Below are 21,532 nucleotides of genomic sequence, written 5' to 3'. Positions count from 1 at the left end.
GCCGAGCCCGGCGCGGCGCAGGAGAACGGGGAGGCCGCGCCCGCCGCCCCGGCCGAGCCCGAGGATGAGATTTCCTTCAGCGACCCCGAGGACTTCGTGGACGACATCAGTGACGAAGGTGCGGGACGGGAGGAGCCGGGGGAGCCCCCGGGGAGCCGGGGCCGGGCCGGGGAGCGCCGTGTCCCCAGCCCCCGGCCCTGCTGCGGGGCAGCTGCACATCCACATCGGAGCTGTGCTTCGGAAATCGTCTCCTTAATGAGTTATCTCTGCCTCGCACAACTCTGCTGTTCTAAAACCTTTGTCAATTTTAAATCATCTTCTTCCTCAGTTATCTCTGCCCCGCACAACGCTGCTGTCAAAGTGGTTCTAAAACCGCTGTTACACTTCAGGTGTGGGCTGCCCTCTGAGTGGAATCACCAGCTCGTCTCCCTTCCTTTTGCCTCCATTAGTTAAACTCAGCTGTAGAAACAGAAGTTTTAAATGGCTGATGTGGTGGTTACCAACTATGTTTCATAGTTTTTGTTTTTTCCATGCACCCAGGATGAAATCCGTAGGTGAATAGGGTTTGAGGAGAGTTGCTGCTCGTGAAGATTTGATGGAGGTGCTTTGTGGCAAGAAAACAGGGAAAAATCGTTTCTGGCAGTTAAAAATGTCAGGCCAGGCACTTTTAATTGTAGTGGATATTGACTGCTTTAAAATGACCAAACTGTTGTGTAACTGCACTGACAATAAATGTTACACATGGGCTTGCAATACAGAATTTAGAACTCTAATTTAGCGTTTTTCAGATGAGTCTTTCCAGATGATAAATTTTCTTAGTTTTTGAATAGGAAAAGTACTTGTTTCCCCTTTATTTGTTCAGTATTTGTGATATTTTAGGATCTGTTGCACATATTAAAAGTGGAAAGATGTTTCTAAAGCGCAGGATTGTAAATCAGCCAGTTATCTCAAGTGGCAGTGGAATACAGGTGATGCAGGTGAATTCTTGTGTTCCAGTCCTTTGTTTAGTTTATTAAATCAGCAGCCAAATATCCTAGATTAAGGAAGTGTTTGCTGTTCTCAGTTTAGCAGTCTGTATAACAGCTCTTTGAACTTTTACATTTGTTTCTTAAAGAGACTTTGGCAAAATGGCCTTGGAGTTGGATCATTTTTGCTAAGTGCCTGCTTAACACACTTTGTGTACATTTAGGATTGTTGTGTTCAATTCCTTCTTGGAAACTGGGCACATTTTCCATCCCCACCTACTTTGTTGCTAATTAATTTGGTTAACTTCTCAGCTGTCTGAAATCCAGTGTTAGTAGTGGCTGAATTACAGGGATTAAGTTTAGTCACTCTTGCTGGTCTGGCTTTATATCTGTGTGTATTTCTAGCTGAGCTTCCTTCTTCCTTTCCCATTATTCTGGTGCCTCCCCAAGGAGAAAAGCAGCCCAGTGTGACCCAGCCAAGGCTCTTTCACTGCTAGGATAACTCAGATGCTCAGGAGCACCTGTGAGATGGACCAGCTGCAGCACTGGAACATCTCAGATCCTTTGCTGCCTCTCCTTTTCCCCGGGAGGTGTTGCCATGGAGCAGCTGGTGTGAGTTAAAGCAGAAGGGATGTGTTGGACACCCACTTAGGGATTCAGTTCAGATAATGACAGTGGTCCTTCAGATGCTGCCAGCTGGAGATAGCCCTGCACCCACCACACCCTGCTTCCCTTCTGGCTGCAGCAGGAGCTGGCTGAACCTGCTTCTGGCTCTTTGAAGATTCCTTTGTTCATAATTTGGATTTAAGGGCACAGTGTGGGAATTTGGCTTCAGTTTGTTAAGTTTTGACTCAATGCAGGGTGTAATTCAGCCACTAACACTGGATTTCAGACAGCTGAGAAGTTAACCAAATTAATTAGCAACAAAGTAGGTGGGGATGGAAAATGTGCCCAGTTTCCAAGAAGGAATTGAACACAACAATCCTAAATGTACACAAAGTGTGTTAAGCAGGCACTTAGCAAAAATGATCCAACTCCAAGGCCATTTTGCCAAAGTCTCTTTAAGAAACAAATGTAAAAGTTCAAAGAGCTGTTACACAGACTGCTAAACTGAGACCAGCAAACACTTCCTTAATCTAGGATATTTGGCTGCTGATTTATTAAAATCTTTTGTGAGAAGTGGCTATGAAAAAAAAGGCTAAAGGAGCCTTTAAAATTACCCTTTTGTGTTTTACTTTGGTTTTCTCCTTTTACTAATAGACTCCTGTGGAAATGTCCTTGTGGGGCATGCTTTCATTTTATATATTTTATATTATTATTTGTAGCTCCTGCATGCACATGGAGAGAATATTTTTGAGTGATAAACATTACAAACAACAACATTCTGTGGATGCTGCATAATCTTGGTGGTAATGGGCTAAATATTTGTGGTTTATGTTGCCCCAGATCAGTAGGAAGCTTAATGTGTAATAACCTGTTGAAGCTTAAAGTTGTCGAAAGCAACTTTTTAGTAGTTTGAAATTCAAAGTAAGCATGTTTCTCGTATTTCTTCATTGCTGGAGATCTTTCCAGTGATGTTTCTGGGCAGAAAAAATTCATGAATTACAAAACCATCAAAAATCTAATGTCTTCAAGATATCAGCATATACAACACCTTTTTTTTTAGTTTGTTCTCATATTTTAAGTCTTTCTACATCTGTTTGGATTTTTTTCCTAGTCTGTCCATGCTATAGATAGTCTCACTCTCCAGATTTTACCTAATTCAAAGGTATGATGGTGTGAACTTATTTTCTCTGTAGTCTTGTACTTCATAGTGATCTTCACATAATCTTAAAGCTTACTGCAGATATTCAGGAATTAATAAGTTCAAAGACTATCCAGTGTGAAAAGATGTGTGCTTGTCTTCACAAAGCTTAAATATGGCTTTCAGTGTCTTGCCTTAGACCTTCGTTTTTGTGCTTAATTAAAGGTTTAGATGGAGTGTGAGTTCTTAATTACAGTGATGCTGAGACAGGCAGAACTTCCAGTATGGTGGATAGTTTTGAATTATGCAAAAACTTGTGTAATTTGGGAGGGAGGTACAGGTTACATTTATTTTTATCAAAGTCATCTGGTTATAATTTGAGCAGGAGGACCGGTCAGAGGTCAGGTAGTAAATCATACATTTGTCTGTGCTATTGTCAGTTTTGGGGACTTTGTGAGCCAGTTCCATCTCCTGAAAGAAAACTGATAGAGCAAGCATTGACAGCCTCTGTGTGTACAGTATGTTTTTAAGAAAAAAGACTTCAAGAGTTGGGTGCTCAGAGTTTGCCATAAAACCACAGCTTAGTCAGAGTGTGCTGTTGGGGTGTTGTTCAGTTGTTTTTCTGACAGTGTTCATTCACTACCAAGTTTCTTAAGTGATTCTTGAAATTTCAAGTCTCTGTTTTCTTACTTCCACTGTTCTTTTCATCTTTGTCTTCCCTCCTTCATGATGTGAGCAATGCCTTAGTTTCCTGTCTGTGCTGTGTTTGCAGAGCTGCTTGGTGACGTCCTGAAAGATCAGCCACAGGAGGCAGATGGAATAGACTCGGTGATTGTTGTGGATAATGTGCCCCAGGTTGGACCAGACCGACTGGAGAAACTGAAGAATGTCATCCACAAAATATTCTCCAAGTTTGGTAAAATTATCAACGAATTTTATCCAGAAGCAGATGGAAAAACAAAAGGGTAAGTCATGATAACTCCGACTGGAAAAAGGACTGAAACACAGCTCTGGCTTATCTTTGATTTTTGGTGTCGATACTTTATGGCCAGTTTTTATGGTGACCTCATAGTTGCTATTGTCACCTTCTTCTACCTCAGCCTGTGCAGTCCTCACCTCAGTCTCAGTGACAAACAAGTTCCTGAGGGAACTGAGAAGATTAATAGCTCATTAGGCTCCATAGTGGAGGGTGGTGGGGATTAATCAGGGAAACAGTTTAGCTGAGTTTGGAGACAAATTTCTGTGCTACATGGGGAGTTTTTTCTTCGTTTTCTGCTATGGCAGAAGTTAAAGATCCTCTTGAGCTAAAAACTTAGTAGCAATGGCTGGACTGTTTGTTGCAAAATAGACTGTCAGTATCTCTCTGAGTATTGAAGGAATCCATACTTTACAAGGCATAAAAAGAGTTTTCTGGAGTGGAGGGATTGTTGCTTCTATAAGGTCAGCATGAAAATTACTCTGTACTCATGCCTCTGTTTGAGATGGTGTTCAGGATAGCATCAGTTTGAGTCTGCTGGGCTGCAAGCTAGCTTGGATTAAGTGGCCAGAAGAAATCTGAGTTCTGTAATTGAAAAACAAGAGTGGTGCTTTGAGATGCCTGTGACAGCAAGTTCCAGTTCCTAAACATGACCTGTTACTCTTATGGGAGGAGCTGTGGATGTAACCTGCATGTTCCTGTCTCTCACTGTTGTCCTGGTTGTGTTGAGCTTGCATTCACTGCTCTGTCTGGCCCATTTCAGAAAGGATATCAGATTAACTGAGGTCAGGCCTAGAGAGCTAAAAAATGTGTGTGAGCCTGTGGCCAGAATGGGGATTAATTTGCTCTTGGACCCTAATTGGTTAAGGACAAGACAAGAAGTTATCTTGTAGATGCTCTGTACTGAATTCTTAATTCATCTCCATTGTTTCTTTATTTTGAGCCTGTTGTGTAGTCAACAGTGTCTTCTACTTTGGTTTTCCTTCCTTGCAGGTACATCTTCCTGGAGTACATGTCTCCCTCCCATGCTGTGGATGCTGTGAAGAATGCAGATGGATACAAACTGGATAAGCAGCACACTTTCAGAGTTAACCTCTTCACTGACTTTGATAAGTGAGTGCAGCAATTGTGTGTTATCTGTCAATTTGGGGATTCTAATCCTGAGTCCCTGCATGGAGTGTAACCAACCAAATTGCTCTTTCAGGTACATGACAATCAGTGATGAGTGGGAAATCCCTGAGAAACAGCCATTTAAGGATTTGGTAAGGAATTTTTGGAAAAGTGGAAAGAATATTCAGCTTAATATTGAATGGTTACTTCATTGCTGAAATGTCCATGTGAAAATAGAAACCATGTGTTAATGTGTTGTAAATAGCAGTGCTGATCACATGCTGCTGTTCCTTCATGCTCACCACCATGCACTGATGGGAGGAACTCAGTGCTTCTGCTTAATAGTTGCATGCAGTGTGAAGCTTAATTTACTCTTATTATTTAAGAGAGAATAATAATTTTGCAGAAGTCATTTAAAAATAGATTTTCAAAAGCCTCTTTTTATATTCTTAATTGTTTGAGGCAAACTTTGGTGTTTGTTACCGGTTGCTTTGTAAATAGGCTGGTGGAAGAAACAATAGTTTGCTTTTTCTTTAAAAACCAAATTACTTCCTGTTTAAAATAAGTATTAAACATCATCAAAACACTTTGAAGGTTCACCTGTTTATGGTGTGCTCTCAGCATCCAGTAACTGGAATTGTTTATTTCACATCAAAAACTTGTTTGCAGTGGTAAGATCCCAAAGTTGCACTTTCTGGTAAGACCAGCTTCCCCCTGCCAGGTGGATACTAATTAGTGGAACTTGCTGACTTGGTCTTGGACTCACTAACAGTCTTTTGCTCTGTTTTTCTCAGGGGAATCTCAGATACTGGTTGGAAGACCCTGATTGCAGGGATCAGTACAGTGTGATCTTTGAGTCAGGAGACCGGACATCCATTTTTTGGAATGACATCAAGGAACCTGTTCAAATTGAGGACAGAGCAGTGAGTGTCCTGGAAGTGCTGGAGATTGCAGATACACTGCCAATTTCCTTCATTTTATGACATTGCAGCTTTTTAATTTGAAAAAAAAAAAAAAAGGCTTTTTCCCATTGCTGAAATTTTTTTTCTTCCTCGTGAAGAGTGGTGAAATCATATCCTTTAGACTTAGACTTAGCTGCTTTGGTAAGAGAACTGGGAAATGAACTTTTTAAGAGTTTGTGGTGGTGTTTGGTTTTTTTTAATAACTGGTCTATGATGCCCATTAGTTTCCTCCATCTCTCTGTTATAGGTGATTCAGAAAGACCTGAGAGTGCAAAGTCAGAGTTTGAGGCGCACTATTCATTCGAGCTGAATATGTGCTTATGTTTGCTGCTTCAGATGACTCCTTGCTTTTGTGCTGACCACAGAGGTGTTAAAGAGGAATAGCTGGTTTGGTAATGGCATAAAAAAGGAGAGTTAGTCTGCCTGTCTGCTGCAGGCACTGGACTTGCTGGGAACTGTTAGGACCCAGGAGCATTTTCCTTAATAACCATTGTGCATTTCAGTAGGAGGAAGGTGGCTCTGGGATGGTGAGAATATTTGCTCATCACCATGGTCTCTGGCTGTGGTGTGTATTGCTCAGATCTCTCTAACTTAGCTGAAGGTTGTGTTGTTCAGAAATTCAAAATACCTGCCCTTACTTTTGAGAACAGTATGTTCTTGCCAAGGCTGAAAGAAGGAAATCCAGGGTGTTAGGTGGGTTTGTTATTGCACAAAGGATGTCACTGTTCCTGGAAAACCTCTTTGGTGATCCATAAGTTGAAAAGGTCTCAACTGACAGTTTTCAACCTGAAGAATAGGTCCTGTACATTGTGTGCATGAAATAAAACTCCACAGTTACCATGCATCCTGAGATCTTCAGTTAGTAAAGGGATTTACAAAATGTGCTGCTACAAGCCATGCATGAATTCTTTCCCTTTTAGGGACAGAGGATGAAAATAAACTTCTATGTGTACTTTTCTTTTAAATGCAGAGGTGGACAGAGACCTACGTCCGTTGGTCCCCCAAAGGCACTTACCTGGCTACGTTCCACCAGAGGGGCATTGCTCTGTGGGGTGGAGAGAAGTTCAAGCAGATTCAAAGGTTTAGTCACCAAGGAGTGCAGCTCATTGACTTCTCACCCTGTGAAAGGTACAGAGCATGATGTTGGTTTGGTCTAAGGGGTCAAAAGCATGAGGCATGAACAGCATCCTCCAAATCTGGAGTGCTGAAATTAATTTCTTAAGGTTTTTTTAACATTAAAGAGCTCTGGAGAGAAAGGTAAAATAATTTTGGGACTGAGATGTATTTTCATTTGAGTTTTCAAGTAACATATTTGGAAGCAGTTGGGCTTTATGCTTTTTTGTATTAAAGAGATTATTTACCTTTCAATGGAGAAGCCCAGCATCCCTGTACTTTGGGTTGGATAAGGTCAATAATTTATGTTTTGTTGGAAACCAGTGTTATTCTCACATCAAAACTATATCATAGGGTATTTGGTGAGTTCCCCTCCCTTGAACATCAATATGGGACGACTTGCACATAAATCTAGAACCTTTTCAGCCAGAGGGATGCCAGGGAAAGTTTCTCCTTTATCATCCCTCCCCTGAAAAATCCTGTTAGAGAAACTGCTGTTTAAAAGTGCCTGGTATTTAAATACTACTTGAATGAAAGCCTGCTGGTACTGACATATTAGATGAAGTTTCAATAATGAATTGGATTATTTATTTTGTAGGTATTTAGTGACCTTCAGCCCTTTGATGGACACACAGGATGACCCTCAGGCTATCATCATCTGGGATATTCTGACTGGCCAAAAGAAGAGAGGATTCCACTGTGAAAACTCAGCTCACTGGCCTATTTTTAAGTAAGTTGAGAAACAGAATTAGAGTAGAGAGTTGTGGTCCCAGACTTCATTTAATAAAAAGGCAGTTCCAATTTAATATTTTTTTTCTTTCTTGCTTAGATGGAGTCATGATGGTAAATTCTTTGCTCGAATGACTTCAGACACCCTCAGCATCTATGAAACACCTGTAAGTTCTTGCCTTTTTGCATAATAATGAGAGTAGAAATACGTGTGTAAATGTAAGAATGTTACTAACTTGAAAATTCATCCTTTTCTCATTTTAGTCTATGGGTTTGTTGGACAAAAAGAGCTTGAAAATCAATGGGATAAGGTGAGTTTATTCCCTTGTAATCATAACTGTGCTCTTTAGCTGGAATCTTTTAGTCTGGGGATTTGTTATGGCAAGAGCAATCTTTATGTTGCCTGGAGCAAAGAGCTTTACATGTTGAGGTGGTCAAATTGGACAAAGTAGCAAAAAGAAATAAAAAACTCTTCACTTGTTGATGAACACACTTGGTAGATTCTGTGCTTTGAAATCCTCTTTCTGGTACTGCTTAATCCATCTTAGGAATTCTGTTCCTTGTCTACAAAACCAGACTGGAATGCAGTTTATTTGGGAATATCTCCCTAACAAGGTGGTTGTGCTGGCTTAGAGCAGTGTGCTGTGTCTGCACAAGACACATTGACTCCTGTGAGAGTTTTTAAAGTACATCTCTGTAGAGCAGCAAGAAAATTAAGCGTACCCAGGTGCAAGGAGATGGTCTCCATGGTAATTTAGTAGGGATTGTTTTTTGGCTCATTTGTTCTTGGAGCTTTGTCAGTTACTCTGTGTGCAAACCCTGCTTTTTGGTGAGATGTAGAGGTGAGACAACATTGGTGATACAGCAAATTTATAGAGCTGCTTAAAAATCTGTTTAGGTATTGTTATTAAATTGCTCTCAGTTCTGTATCTGTGCCTGTCTTTATTACTGGGAGTTGATCTTTGTCTGCAACATTCAGATACTATGAGGAAAGTGGTTTCTGCTTGTAGTATCGAACTGAAAATTAAAACGGCGTATTTTTAACTTTGTTCCTGTAGAGACTTCTCATGGTCTCCAGGTGGTAACATAATTGCTTTCTGGGTGCCTGAGGACAAAGACATCCCAGCCAGAGTGACTTTGATGCAGCTGCCTTCTAGACAAGAAATTCGTGTGCGGAATTTGTTCAACGTAGTCGATTGCAAACTGCACTGGCAGAAGAACGGGGACTACCTGTGTGTGAAGGTAGACAGGACTCCCAAAGGCACACAGGTACATGGTTTCTGATCTTACTGGGAAAATTTGGCTCTGCCTCATGCTTCCTTTTCTTACAGTACTGTCATAAAGTAAAGGCAGTGTAAATTATATTATGTCAAAGCTATTTTTAATTTTTTCCGTTTGAATTTGAAGCATGTGGAAAGCAAAATGTATGTAATGTTTGCATCCAGGATTTGCTTTGACTTTTAGTGGCCTCTTGGTCTCTGTGAGGTCTGTGCCTCACTTCTTCTCCTGATCACAATTAAGCAGCTGTTGAACAACATGTAGGTCAAGCTGCATAATGTGCCACATGTTCATCTGTCTTAATTAAATTTTATAACAGTCTGAAAAAAAGTGCTTTTCTACAATTCTGAAGTTATTCTTTATCAGAATAATTTGGGAATGTTTTTGGTAAGGAGGCATATTGTATTTATCTGCTCTCATTAAAGGAGTAAACCTTGACTCACTCTCATCCTGTGTCCTAACAGACTAATTGAGAAGTTGTCCTTCTATGCCTAGTGATAAAATTATTTACTCTGCTGTTTTTGTGCTGGTAATGAGCTGATTTTGGCCTTCACAGGGAGTAGTGACCAACTTTGAAATATTCCGCATGAGAGAGAAACAGGTGCCAGTGGATGTGGTGGAAATGAAAGGTAATGCCAAGTATTTCCTTACTTTTGAGTTTGAACTTTTCTGCAGTGATGCTTGTGTCTTTCTTAGAAATTCTTGTCAACACTGACATAATTAGGAATGTAACCCTTTAGAAAAGAGTGGGATTTCAATGTTGCAGAATGTCTCGTGTACAAATGAGAAATCAAAACTTGGGTTGCTGTTCATGCTTGTGACTGACTGGGAAAATGACAGAACTGAAAGTCTGGTATTAATCAAAATGGTAGGGCTGATAATAGCAATGTATTTTGTAGATGATGGAAGACTTAGAGCTACAGTTAGAAACAGGGGATAACTCCCTGCAATTGCCTTATCAACCTATGTTTTAAAAGAGGATCTGTTAACTGATGGGTTCTCTCTCTTCAGTATCTTGGTTTTCTTTGGTAACTACTTGAAATCAGAGGTTTGTATTGTCCTTTAACAGAGTTTTGGCTTCTCTTGTTACAGAAAGCATCATAGCCTTTGCTTGGGAACCAAATGGAAGCAAGTTTGCTGTGTTGCATGGAGAAACTCCACGAATTTCAGTTTCCTTTTACCATGTTAAAAACAACGGGAAAATAGAACTCATAAGTAAGTGAAAAACAAGTGAGAAGTGCAGATACTAAACATTTTGCACAGTAATAGATGCAATAGACTCAAAATTGCATCTGTTTGTGATGCTTTGTGAGAAGTTAGTGGGGTTGATGCTTGTAATTGATGGCATTGGGTTGAGATCTCTTTCTGAATTTGCCTTGTTTCTTTTCAGAGACTTTTGACAAGCAGCAAGCAAACACGATATTCTGGAGTCCCCAGGGGCAGTTTGTGGTGTTGGCTGGCCTCAGAAGGTGAGTGTTGCACAGGTTGCTGAACATTGATTTTAAAAGAGGTTAAGAACTACAGTATCTCACCAAGAAGTGTTCGGTGTCCCTGACAATGCTGGTTGCTGTAATCCTGATTGAGCTGTGCAAAAGCAAAGGCAGAGCAGAGATGCAGCTTCATGATGTATCTTAGTCCTTGGAATCTTTCGCTTCCTATTTTTGCCACAGCAGATGAAGAATGCATTTTTCAACAGAAAAGTGGATATTTAAAAATACCTTCCAGCTGTTTAAGTTAAATCTGACTGAGCCAATCCACTTTGGACATGCTTATGGCTCTTGTGATGCATTTGTTGTCATTGCCATGTGCCCTTTCATGGCCAGTACCTGTTACTGACAGTGCTGCTTTGTGAAAGAATTATCAAGGAAGTTTCACTTTAGAGCAAGTGAAAATTATTGTTGTTAATCATTCAAGTAAAATTTGCTGTTATGTGCTTGCAAACAAGCACTGCTGTTCATCTTAGAAATCTCTTCTTTAATCTCTTCTTCACTGCTATGTCTAAGCATATGATTGTTAAATTTTGGCTGTAGCTTGCCCAGAACCTGTTTTTACAGTGACTTTAACCCATTTATTTGTGTTCTTATGGGTCCCTGAACATAGAAACAAGTGTCATTCTTATGTGGCATTTTGTTTTTATCCACCGCATTCCTTTCCAGCCACAGAGACTGGCAGGACCCTGGCTGCTCTCTTGGCTGCTGTGAGACTTGGTTTGCAATGAGGAGTTGTAGAGATGCAGCTTGTGGCATGTTTTTCAAAGCCCAGGCTGTGCTGGTGTGTAAAGCAAAGTCCTGTTTTGCCTGTGCAGCATGAATGGTGCCTTAGCCTTTGTTGACACGTCTGACTGCACCATGATGAACATCGCAGAGCACTACACGGCCTCGGATGTGGAGTGGGACCCCACGGGCAGATACATTGTCACCTCTGTGTCTTGGTGGAGCCACAAGGTACTGATGCACCTCTTTCCCCCGCCCCTGCTTGCTCTTCCAGTGGTTTTGGAAAGGGTTATTGATTAGGAAGAGAAAATGAAGCCTGGTTGAATGACTTAACGTCTACCACAGTTTTAAACATTATTTCTGAGCACTCTAGTGTTAAGTTAAAGCTTATTTTGGCTGAGCTGCTGCATTGCTCTTCCAGGTGGACAATGCATATTGGTTATGGACTTTCCAAGGCCGTCTGCTTCAGAAAAACAACAAAGACAGGTTCTGTCAGCTGCTCTGGAGACCACGACCAGCCACCCTGCTCAGCGAGGATCAGATAAAGGTGGGGTATTCCAGGGACTTTGTGCTGACATGGATTTGTGTATAAAACATACTTGGTGTGCTCCCTCTTCTTGGGGATGAGGTTTGTTACACAACTGCCTTTTGCCCTGAATGTGTGAATAAACACATTGCTGTGTGGGACCTCACTTCTGGGAATGTTTGCAGATATTAACTGTATTATAAGCTCAAAATAGAAGTGATTACCAGTTGTTCTTACAGTTAGGGTATGATGAAAGGGTATAAAGAAGAGTAAATTGAATTTTGCTCTTCAGACCTTGCTAGTTGTATGTGTACAGAAGCACTTGTATGATCTATAAGCCAGGAGACACAAAATTATAATGAAGGGAGATTGCCCAGCTGAGAGATGTTTTTCAGAAGGGCATAGCCTGCTTAGGCCTACCAAAAGAGTGCTTAGAGAAGATTATGGTTGTAATTGCTAGGCTGAAACTCCAGTTGAAATAAAATTTCCTGTTTCACAGCAAATTAAGAAGGACCTGAAGAAATACTCCAAGATATTTGAGCAGAAGGATCGTCTGAGCCAGTCCAAAGCTTCAAAGGCAAGACACTTTTGAAATATATTATTGATGAACTCTTGCAGCCTATCCTTAGTTTGTACTGGTGATATATAAGTTGCATTTCCTGTATCACAAGTGTTCATTTGATCCAGATGGGTTAGAATTAGCCCAATGGGTAGTTTAGAGAGGTGCTACTTTAAAGAGTCTGGAAAGGAACTGCTGTTAGGTCATTAAGCAAAAGTGGTAAGTTCTGCATTAGCCAGTATTTAAATCAAGAAAAGCTTTTTCAATTAGAAAAAAGAACACCTCACCAAAATAGCATTCTGATCAGAGAAGAGAATCCTTTTTCTTCTAAGTCACTAGAAGTTCTTTATGAGAACAAAGTTTGCCTCGCTCAGGCATGCCTGGGGTCGTGAGTTTGGTTCAGGGGGAAGTTGAACATCCCTGGGGTGCGTTTGGTTCAGGGGGAGGTTGGTTGAAGATCCCTCTGTGGCCTGCAGGAGCTGGTGGAGCGGCGGCGCACGATGATGGAGGAGTTCAGGAAGTACCGCAAGATGGCACAAGAGCTGTACATGGAGCAGCGCAACGAGCGCCTGGAGCTGCGCGGGGGTGAGACAGACAGGGCTGGGCAGGGCCACGGCAGCTCCTCCTTCAGAGGGGCATGGGGCCCCTCAGCCCCTTCTCTTCTCCCTCTGCTTCCTGCTAAAGCTGGTCCCATGTTCAGTGTTGATGTTTTCTCCATTGCAGGGGTAGACACAGATGAGCTGGACAGCAATGTCGATGACTGGGAGGAGGAGACTGTGGAATTTTTTATCAATGAAGAAATTATTACCCTTGCAGAACCAGAGTAATTAATAAAACTGTGGTAAGATAACATACCTCTGAGAGAAACACTCTGTCAACTATTGCTGTAGAGTTGATAATTTGCTTTAGCGAGTTAGGTCTGTCTGTTGCACTGGTGAATGTGGTGTTCTCTGAGTTGGTTTATGTTTTTTCTGTGGCTAGGAAAGATAAGTTTTTTTAAAAAAAGTAATTGCAGAAAGTCAAATCTGTGAGTTGTACTGAGTAGAATACTCTATAAATCTTGTCTTGCCAGAGGGATCAAACCCACAACAGAGTCAGGGTCAGCCTGTGAACACAGTGTAGCCAACCTGTAAGTTCTGTCAGTAGGAGGAATTGTAGTTGGTATGAGATTGGAATTTTGCCTTTTGGAAGATTTGCATGTTAGTCCAAGACTGGACAGAGTTGAAATACTGTATTAAAGATTATACAGCATTTGTCTGTGGGCTGATAAAATTTTGAGATTATGTTTAAATACCTGCATTAACTCAGTTATTATTTTCTAGAAAAGTTGGATAGAGATCACGTGGTAGCAGATTTTTGTGTACTGATTTGCATGGCTTGGTGGGAAATCTTGTATTTAATTCAGCATTTTCCCAACTTCTTCTTGTGAATTCTTAATGTTTTATTTTGGCAATGGAAGCTGCTTCCAGCCCCTATTGTAGGAGATGTCCTTTAGGGAGCTTGACATTGTATTGAGGAGGAAAAACACTTTCACAGACACTGACAGTTTTGGCAATGGAAGCTGCTTCCAGCCCATATTGTAGGAGATGTCCTTTAGTGAGCTTGACATTGTATTGCAGAGGAAAAAAACTTTCACAGACACTGACAAGATTTAAAGCTTGCAGTGGGTTCCTGCTCTGTCTTGTTTAGGATCTTGCTTAAGGAAGAGGAAGGGGAGACTGGAAATATGCAGCTGTAAGTCACCCTGCAGTTCTTCAGCCTCCAAAGAGCTCAGGTGCAACATGGTGCCTCTTGGAGGTGTAGAAAAATAATAACCTTGATAGCTTTGACTATATTTGGGTCTAGTTTATGTGTTCCATACATGGGAGATCTTTTTCTGGAAGGAAGAGGGAGAGAAGCTGTCTAGTGTATGGATTTAAACCACATGAGTTTAGGAGGAGGTGAAACACAAGCTGGTGTAGCCTTTCACCAGCCCAGCTTCTGAGGTTGAGCTGTTTGTATAAAAGCACAGTAACTAACTCAGCTCTCTTTTTTGTTTTTCTGCAGCTCCACCAGATCTTGTGCTGAAGAGAAGTTTGTTTGTTTTCCAAAAGCCTATATCAACTTTGGAATTCTTAATCCATATTCTTGCACTCTGGAAGGGTGGATGCACCAGATTTTCTCCATTCTGACACATTGTAGTGCCTTTAAGTCTTGCTGCCTGCTGCAGTGAGATACTGGAAAGGCGCTGCTTTTAAATTTATATTATTTTTTTTTCTAGGGTTTGATTATTATTTTTGTTTTTCTTTTTAAATCCACTACTACCAGTATTTACTTCCCAACTCCCGTGTAGTCCTTGCCAGCTGGCAGTTTTTGCCTCGTGCCAGTGAGGTGAGATTCACCAGTGCACCCCTGTCTCACACACACAATGTTTGGGTTCCAGGACTCTCTCTGTGTCCCCAGGGCATGGACAGGTGTTCGTTTGGGTTGGGGCAAAGTCACCAGAACCCTTTTCTGTATGATGTGTTTTAGTGTGCTGAAGCAGCACTACAGCGGGCTATACCCTCCTCCTTTCAGATTGTGAAAGGATGTCTCCCTCAAAGAGCTGAATATGGAAATAAAAGCAGACCTATACTAAAACCAGGCTGGCTGTGTATTGTTTGTAGGGAATCTTTCCCTGAATGATCAAAGTCAAGAATCACCCAGTAATAAGAGTGTGTTTGCTGGAGTGGCTAATGGTTCCTTGGGATTTTTCTCAGATCTCGGTTCCTCATGGCCCTTCCAGCTTTTTGTTGTGGTTGCTTGGTTTTTTACAATATGGTGCAGCTCCTTAATCTGTCACCTTGACCTGTTCATGGTGGTGGAGTGACTAGAAAATGACTGGATTCTTAAACCATTTGCAAACTGATAAAAGCCTCAGGAATTCCTGGGTTGGTGTATCTTCCTAGTGAAAACTGCACACTTCAGAGCACTGCTCCGTGCACATGCTTTTCATTCCCTCTTACAGTACCTGTTTCATTTCCAAAGCCCTCCAGGCTCAGGATGGAGAACTGTACTCAGAGCTGGTGCAGCAGCTTCTCTGTATTTTTATTTGTGAGCAGAGCTGGGTGTTGTCAGAGCAGCGAGGGGCTGGCCTGTTCCTTGCCTTTGGAGAATGAGGATGTTCCTGTCTCCTCTCCTGGACTGGGCAGGGAAATTACCAAGGTGAGCACTTCTGACTGGCTTTCCTTAAGCCCAGGGCTCACTTGTACAGCAGGATGGGACAGCTCTGGAGTGGGAGGCCCTCTGGGCACAGGGCAGCTCCACTCAGCTGCAGGTGGCCAAGGGACAGGGATGTTCTCAGCACTCACTTTGTCATCAGGTAAATTTGCTGTGATGGCCAATGCACAAATGCCCCAATTAACTCCCATGTCCTCTTCACCAGGAAGCTTTCAAAATTATTTTCCCATAAATGATACTGACATAGTTCCAACAATTCACTCTTTAACCAGCATGTTGTTTTTCCAAAAGTCTGTATTAATTTCCAATTTTCTGCATTTGTTCATTCATAATCCATATAGAAGGTACAGTTGATTAAAGTTTACTCCACAGTATTTCCATGCCTCATATTTCAAGTAGACTGGAAAGAAATACTTCCTAGAAAAACGTAGAGAACAACTAAGTTCTCTGGTGATCATGGAATGGTTTGGGTTGGAAAGGATGTTAAAGCCCATCCAGGGACACCTTCCCCTATCCCAGGTTGCTCCAAGCCCCATCCCACCTGGCCTTGGGCACTTCCAGGGCTGGGGCAGCCACAGCTTCTCTGGGCACTCTGTGCCAAGGCCTGCACACCCTCATGGTGAAGAATTATGGCTTGAACTTGCATAGCAGGAATCATTTTTATGACCCTTTTGTTGGGAAGAGCTGACATCTCAACCATTTTTTGAATCACAAATGGAGCTGGAAGGTTTTTTTCCCCTGACTCCACACAGTGAAGGTTTCATAGGCTACTGTGTTTTATTCCTGGCTGTTCTCTAAGTAATTAAATGTAATTCCAGTGTTGAATGAATTGAGTTCTCTTCTAAGATGTTTTTCTGAAGTGTGGATCATCAGTGGAGGAAAACAACAACCCAAAAATTGCATCCAAAATTGTTCCTGCAGCAGCTTTGGAAGCTGATGAGATCTTGTACTGACCAGCAGTTCAGGCCTTTTCTCATCTAACACTGGCATTTCTGACATCACTCCCTTCAATTACTTCATTTTTTCTCTTGTGTTTCTTACTTCACACGCCTTTTGTAAATTATGTGCTACTGAAATTGCTTTATGGGAATGCACTTGGTAAATTATCCTCTTTGCCATATCTTGGAATAGCACTGGGAGGTGGAGTAGGGAGGAGGCTCCTGTGGGATTGAATCCATCTGTGTAGCTTTGAGCTCTCTGCCACTGCTTCTCAGCCTGTGCCTTTGGAAGGGCTTCAGAGGATGGTCAAAGCAGAAGCAGGTTTGGAGGTACTGTCTAAAGCTGTGTATGGTGGGGGAAAAGGCTTCCCACAGCACTTGTTCCTCCATGAGTGCCCTTAAGGGTCCAGAATTTGGATGGGAAAGGAAATGAACCTTAAGCATTAAGATAGTATCTCTCCTTGGTTTTGTTTAAGTATTGTATGAAGTATTTTTAATGATTGTTCTTAAACAGCAGGATTAACTGGGCCAATTCATGTAATCCTGGGCTAGTCTTCACTCTGTCTTTATTTTGAATTTGTAATAAATATTCTCATGACCTTTTAACCATCTACAGCCCTTAATGCAACTTCACAGAACAAATTTCGGTCACTTGCTATACTAAGTTTTAACTTGTTAAATTCTAGTATTTTTTCACTAAGCTTTGCTTAGTTCAAACTAGCTTTTATGAGCTTTGACTCCTTTACAGTCAATGAATACAAAAAGTGATCTTGTGGGGCTTTTTAATGGGTGGTTGTAGTGCATGGACTCCTGGTGTTCCTGGGCTCCCAGGTCCAGTCAGGGGAAAAATCGAGGCTTGCACTATCCATGCATGGTTTAAAGCAAAAGTGGTGTGTAAGTAATCTTATAGAGAAAAATGTGCAGTAGGGTGAGTGAGGCTGGGTCACCTGGCAGGTGGTGGTGGTGGTGTCACAGTGATCCTCATTGTCCTCATCTCTTTGGGACCTGAGTGACAGATTCACAATAAGCAGCCAAAAGCAGCTGGGATTAAAGTCCTGCCAGAGTCCTCACAATTCCTGCAGGGCCTCAGCATCTGTGTTGATCCCAGTAAGAGGAATGCTTTGAAAATGTAATCCTCTCCCAAGTTTTAACCTTCAACCCCATGCGTCTCAGTTAAACTGAAGCACTGCTCTCACAGTATGCTGAAACAGGATTGGGGCAGACACAGAAACCTCTGCTCTAACTGGAATCGCTTAAAATAAAGTCAATAATATGTGGAATACCTTGCATTCCTCTCTAATGCAAGGAAAAGCCTTAGTACTTGGTGTGACCTGGCTCCACATGCTGCTCATTTGAGCTTGTTTTCTTACCCTCAGTGGCTGGGGCTCCCAAATGCAGTGATTAACTGCAGCATTCTGGAGTTTAAGGCTGTCCAAGAGACTTGCACGATCTCCTCCACCTCCTGTAGGATTTGGGAGATAATTTTTTAAAATGTTTTTAAGAGATGTGGGAATGAGCTGCTCCTAGCAGTGTCCCTCAGCCCTGTTTAGAGAGCTTATGAAACTGCAATTAACTTATTCTTGTGAATATTAAAAGCTGTCCAAAGCTAGGGATCTCACCTGGTATCCTGACATGTTCACAGCAAAGAAATGTTCCTTTACTGCTGCTGGAACTACTCAGAATTGTCTATTACACTGCTTGAGACTTGGAGCTGTTGGTGAGACCCTTGTTTAATTGGTACATGGTTTGTTATTGTGGAGATAAATCTGGTTCCTATAGAAACTAGTTGCTCGTGACTGGTGGGGCTGTAGAACAAGTCTGTTTTGATAAGTGCTCACTGGGTACAGCATTGTTCCTGTGCACTGTGAAATGTTTTAGCAGCATCAGCTCTTCTGCCAGGAGCTGCTAAGGGGATGTCGCTGTGTTTTATGAGAGCAAAAACCCCCATGGAAAGGTGAAAATAGAATTTTTCGAATCTCTGTTATCTGAGATGCCAAAGGCACTTCTTGGGTGGAATTTCAAACAGACCCTCTGCCAAGCACACAGCTTTGGGGCTGTGCCACTCACCCACAGTGAGTGAGGGCCAGAGCAGGATCCCAGCCTCAGGGGGCCCATTAACCCCACAGCAGCAGTGCCTCTGGGGCTTCACCTGTACATTAAACAGGCTGAAACACACGTGCTCTTGTCTGTTATTAATGCTGACAAATAGGTTGTGCCATTGTGTTTTAAATATTGGAGTCAAATCCTGTGTTTCAAACAGAGCAGAATGTTTCTGACTGATTGAGTTGTGGCACGAGGCACTGGCACTTAATTGCTACTTTCTAATTGCTCCAGTCCTGTGATGAATTCCAGATGAATTCCAGCTCCTGAGGAACCCTGTGGGACCTGCACAGATCAAGGCCAACTTGCTCTGATCTGGTTGAACAGGCTCATAATGATTGTTACCTGGGATTAAACAAAATGGGTACTTAGTGAAATGCAATTCCCTTTCTTTTCCATGGATAACTTTAATCAGTGTTTGGGGAACACCAGGGGAATCTGTGATTGTGCTCAGCTCCACAGCTGTGGGTACCACGGTCCCAGACCTCTGAAGGTTCCTGCTGGCTGCAGCAATGACACAGCTGAGTTCACTCTGCCGCCTTCCCTGTCAGTCAGTCACAGTCCTGCTGTGCTAGAGACAGAAACAGAGGCAGAAGGAAGAAGAATTTCTCAAGATAAACATGCAAACCATGGGAGAATGGACTGGTTTTAATTTTATAGGCTTCATTAAACTCTCTAGGCTTTAAAGCTTCCCATGCAGTGGCACTGCTTTTGTTCCAGTTCTGCATCTTCTACCTCTTGCTCACCTCTGTAAGAGGCAGGAATTGCAGAGGCTCCCACTCACCTCTTCTGCATTGCTACATCTTTTTACATCTTTTTATTGTGCCCTTGTTATTTACCTTCATTTTCGATGTAAATCCCATTATTTTTTATTGTGCTTCAGCTGATCTCTCTCTGAACCCTTCCTGAACACACACTAATTCTGTAATATATCTTGTCTTCACACAACAATCACATGGTAGCAGCCCTCAGAAGCAAAGAGAGCATGAATCTCTCTTTCCCCTTTATGGATTACAAATGCAATTTTTGTTTAGCACCTTACTTGTGAAATACCCTTTTTTTCTATTCTATTTTGAAGCAGCCATTAATCTCACAAGGATATCAGCTTTATTTTTATACAGCTTATTCAGACTTGCATCATTTTGCCCAAGATCTATTTTCTCTAATGGAAATCTGGGAAGGAAATGTGCATTACATTAGTCTGAGTAACTTCTGTCTATGAGAATGCTTTTCTCTTAATAATGCAAATAACTGTAATTATGGAAGCAAATTAATTGACTGGGCAGTCAAAGTACTTAAATTTCCTGGTGTATTTTGATTTGCATTCATGTTCCCTGCTATTTTTACTCCCAGCTGAACTCATTTAGAACTGCTTCTGTCTGCTTATTAATCCTGACTCGAAACTGACTCTGCTTGTGGCTTGTTATATTTTAATGCCTCCATAAAACAGCAGAAGATTTGTGCTTTTAGAATACTGCTAGTTAGACAAGGCATTAGCCCCAGGTTGGAAAAGAGGACTTTTGGATGCATGGATACACTGTGTGAGCAAAATTTGGCTGTTACAGGAGCTCAGTGAAAGGGTTCTGAAAGTGTTACAGGACGAACTTCCCAAGGAAACAGGCTGACCTCGTTCTCCAGGCTCTGCTCGTTCTCCCGCCTGTCACACTTGCCTGTGCACGTGATTACGTGTCAGTCTGCCTTATGCAGGCAAATGCTGCCACCAAGGACAAACCAGGAGTTCCCGTCACAGTTTGTTCTTGTGTTGCCTCAGGTTTTAAAGCCTAAGCTAGACCAGTGAAAATGAAAGAATTAAAAAAACCAACAACAATGAAGTAATTCGGGTAATTGGAAATTTGCAGATCAAAGAGATACTTGTTAGAGACTTGGAATTTAGCAGGGAATGCAGAAGAAAAAGAAACCCCAAAGTTCTGAAGTTTCCTGAACCCCATGGGCACTTATCTCTCTCCTGGGGCACCAATGGGTTATTCTGCTGGTCTGTGCTCTAACTGCTGATCTAACAACCTGTTTACCCGAGAGTGCTCTAAGGCTGCTCTGGAGAAGGAGGCACAAGGTTCTCTGTTCTTCCCTTGAGCATCTCCTTGTGAGCCCTCTCAGTGGAAGAGAAAGAACCCCATTCTCCACAGTAACTACACACTGTGATAATCATGTACTGAAATAAATCCTGAAGGACCTGAGAAGAAACAGAACAATTCTGTAACCTGCTTCTCACCTTTGCTTTTTTCCTTACTAAAAGCCAGACACAGAATGAAGATTCTGTCCTTGAGCAATGCAGATATTTCCCTCAGTCCTTCTGCACAAAAGGCTTCAGGCAATTCTGCTGCTGAGGAACCTGACTATTTCATTTAATTTCACAGCTCCTGTGTCTGAATCTTATCTGAAAATTGAGGTAAGAGGTGTTCTCCCTCCCTCCCTCCCTGGGGTCTGTTGTGTCCCTCAGGCTCTGCTCTTACCCAACACCAGCAACCGTTCCGCTGCTCAACGGCCCTTCCAAGGATCTTGCAGTTCTCCAACTGCAGAAATTGCCAAATCAGTTGCAAAACCCAGTCTGTCAGCCTCAGCCCTGTGTGCGTGAGTGTTTTCCAGGCAAAGCTGCAGTGCAGCATTCCTCTGGCCGAGGGATGGTGCTGTGAGGGATCCCCACAGGCTGTTACCCAAACCTAGACCTAGCAGTTCCCCCTCTGACTTCATCCCATCACAGAGACAGGTACTGATGGCATCTCGTGAGACAACAGATCCTAAGGAAAACATTTGTATTTGGCATGGTTTTTGGTCACACAGCAACCCAGGTAACAGCCTTCAATGTTTTGTTTTTTTTAAGGCTTAACATTAGAATTGTTTTCTCTGCTTAGATAAATGTTTTTGGCAGGTGAACAGAACTGCACAGCCCAGAGGCTGCTTGTCACCCAGACAAAAGGTGACAGTGCTGAAGGTGAGAGGGCTGTCAGGGTTTTCCTTTTGCCAGAGAACTGGGGGAGATGTGTGGGGTTCATTCTCCCTCCCTCTCCCCCTGGCCCTCCCCAGGTGCAGCACACCCTGAGCAGGGGTGAGGAGCTTTGTCTCCCGAGGTCTCTGGTGAGTGAGGTCACTGTCACGTTGTTGG

The 21,532-nt window shown here is 42.2% G+C and overlaps 1 protein-coding gene across 1 annotated transcript; it reads left to right on the top strand.

Moving 5' to 3' along the window:
* Positions 1 to 6: 6 nt before the first annotated feature.
* EIF3B (eukaryotic translation initiation factor 3 subunit B) lies at positions 7 to 14,794 on the top strand. Its single transcript, XM_031056538.1, has 19 exons — positions 7 to 118; positions 3,482 to 3,674; positions 4,679 to 4,798; positions 4,890 to 4,947; positions 5,590 to 5,718; positions 6,728 to 6,885; positions 7,469 to 7,600; positions 7,700 to 7,766; positions 7,864 to 7,910; positions 8,658 to 8,868; positions 9,434 to 9,506; positions 9,970 to 10,092; positions 10,268 to 10,346; positions 11,183 to 11,321; positions 11,512 to 11,637; positions 12,116 to 12,193; positions 12,652 to 12,760; positions 12,899 to 13,016; positions 14,222 to 14,794. Exons 3-18 carry the CDS (start codon positions 4,698 to 4,700, stop codon positions 13,000 to 13,002), a joined length of 1,734 nt encoding a protein of 577 aa, XP_030912398.1. The 5' UTR covers positions 7 to 118; positions 3,482 to 3,674; positions 4,679 to 4,697; the 3' UTR covers positions 13,003 to 13,016; positions 14,222 to 14,794.
* Positions 14,795 to 21,532: the final 6,738 nt, after the last annotated feature.

Source organism: Geospiza fortis, unplaced genomic scaffold (genome assembly GCF_000277835.1).
Source record: "Geospiza fortis unplaced genomic scaffold, GeoFor_1.0 scaffold237, whole genome shotgun sequence".
Lineage (NCBI taxonomy): Eukaryota > Metazoa > Chordata > Aves > Passeriformes > Thraupidae > Geospiza > Geospiza fortis.
This window is presented reverse-complemented; position numbering and strand designations above follow the sequence as displayed.

Excerpts from the sequence above, each read along its gene's own strand:
- EIF3B (XM_031056538.1), top strand. The coding sequence starts at position 4,698 with ATGTCTCCCTCCCATGCTGTGGATGCTGTGAAGAATGCAGATGGATAC. Across the intron at positions 5,719-6,727 it reads TTCAAATTGAGGACAGAGCA|AGGTGGACAGAGACCTACGT; the intron begins GTGAGTGTCCTG and ends TTTTAAATGCAG. Across the intron at positions 11,638-12,115 it reads TCAGCGAGGATCAGATAAAG|CAAATTAAGAAGGACCTGAA; the intron begins GTGGGGTATTCC and ends CCTGTTTCACAG.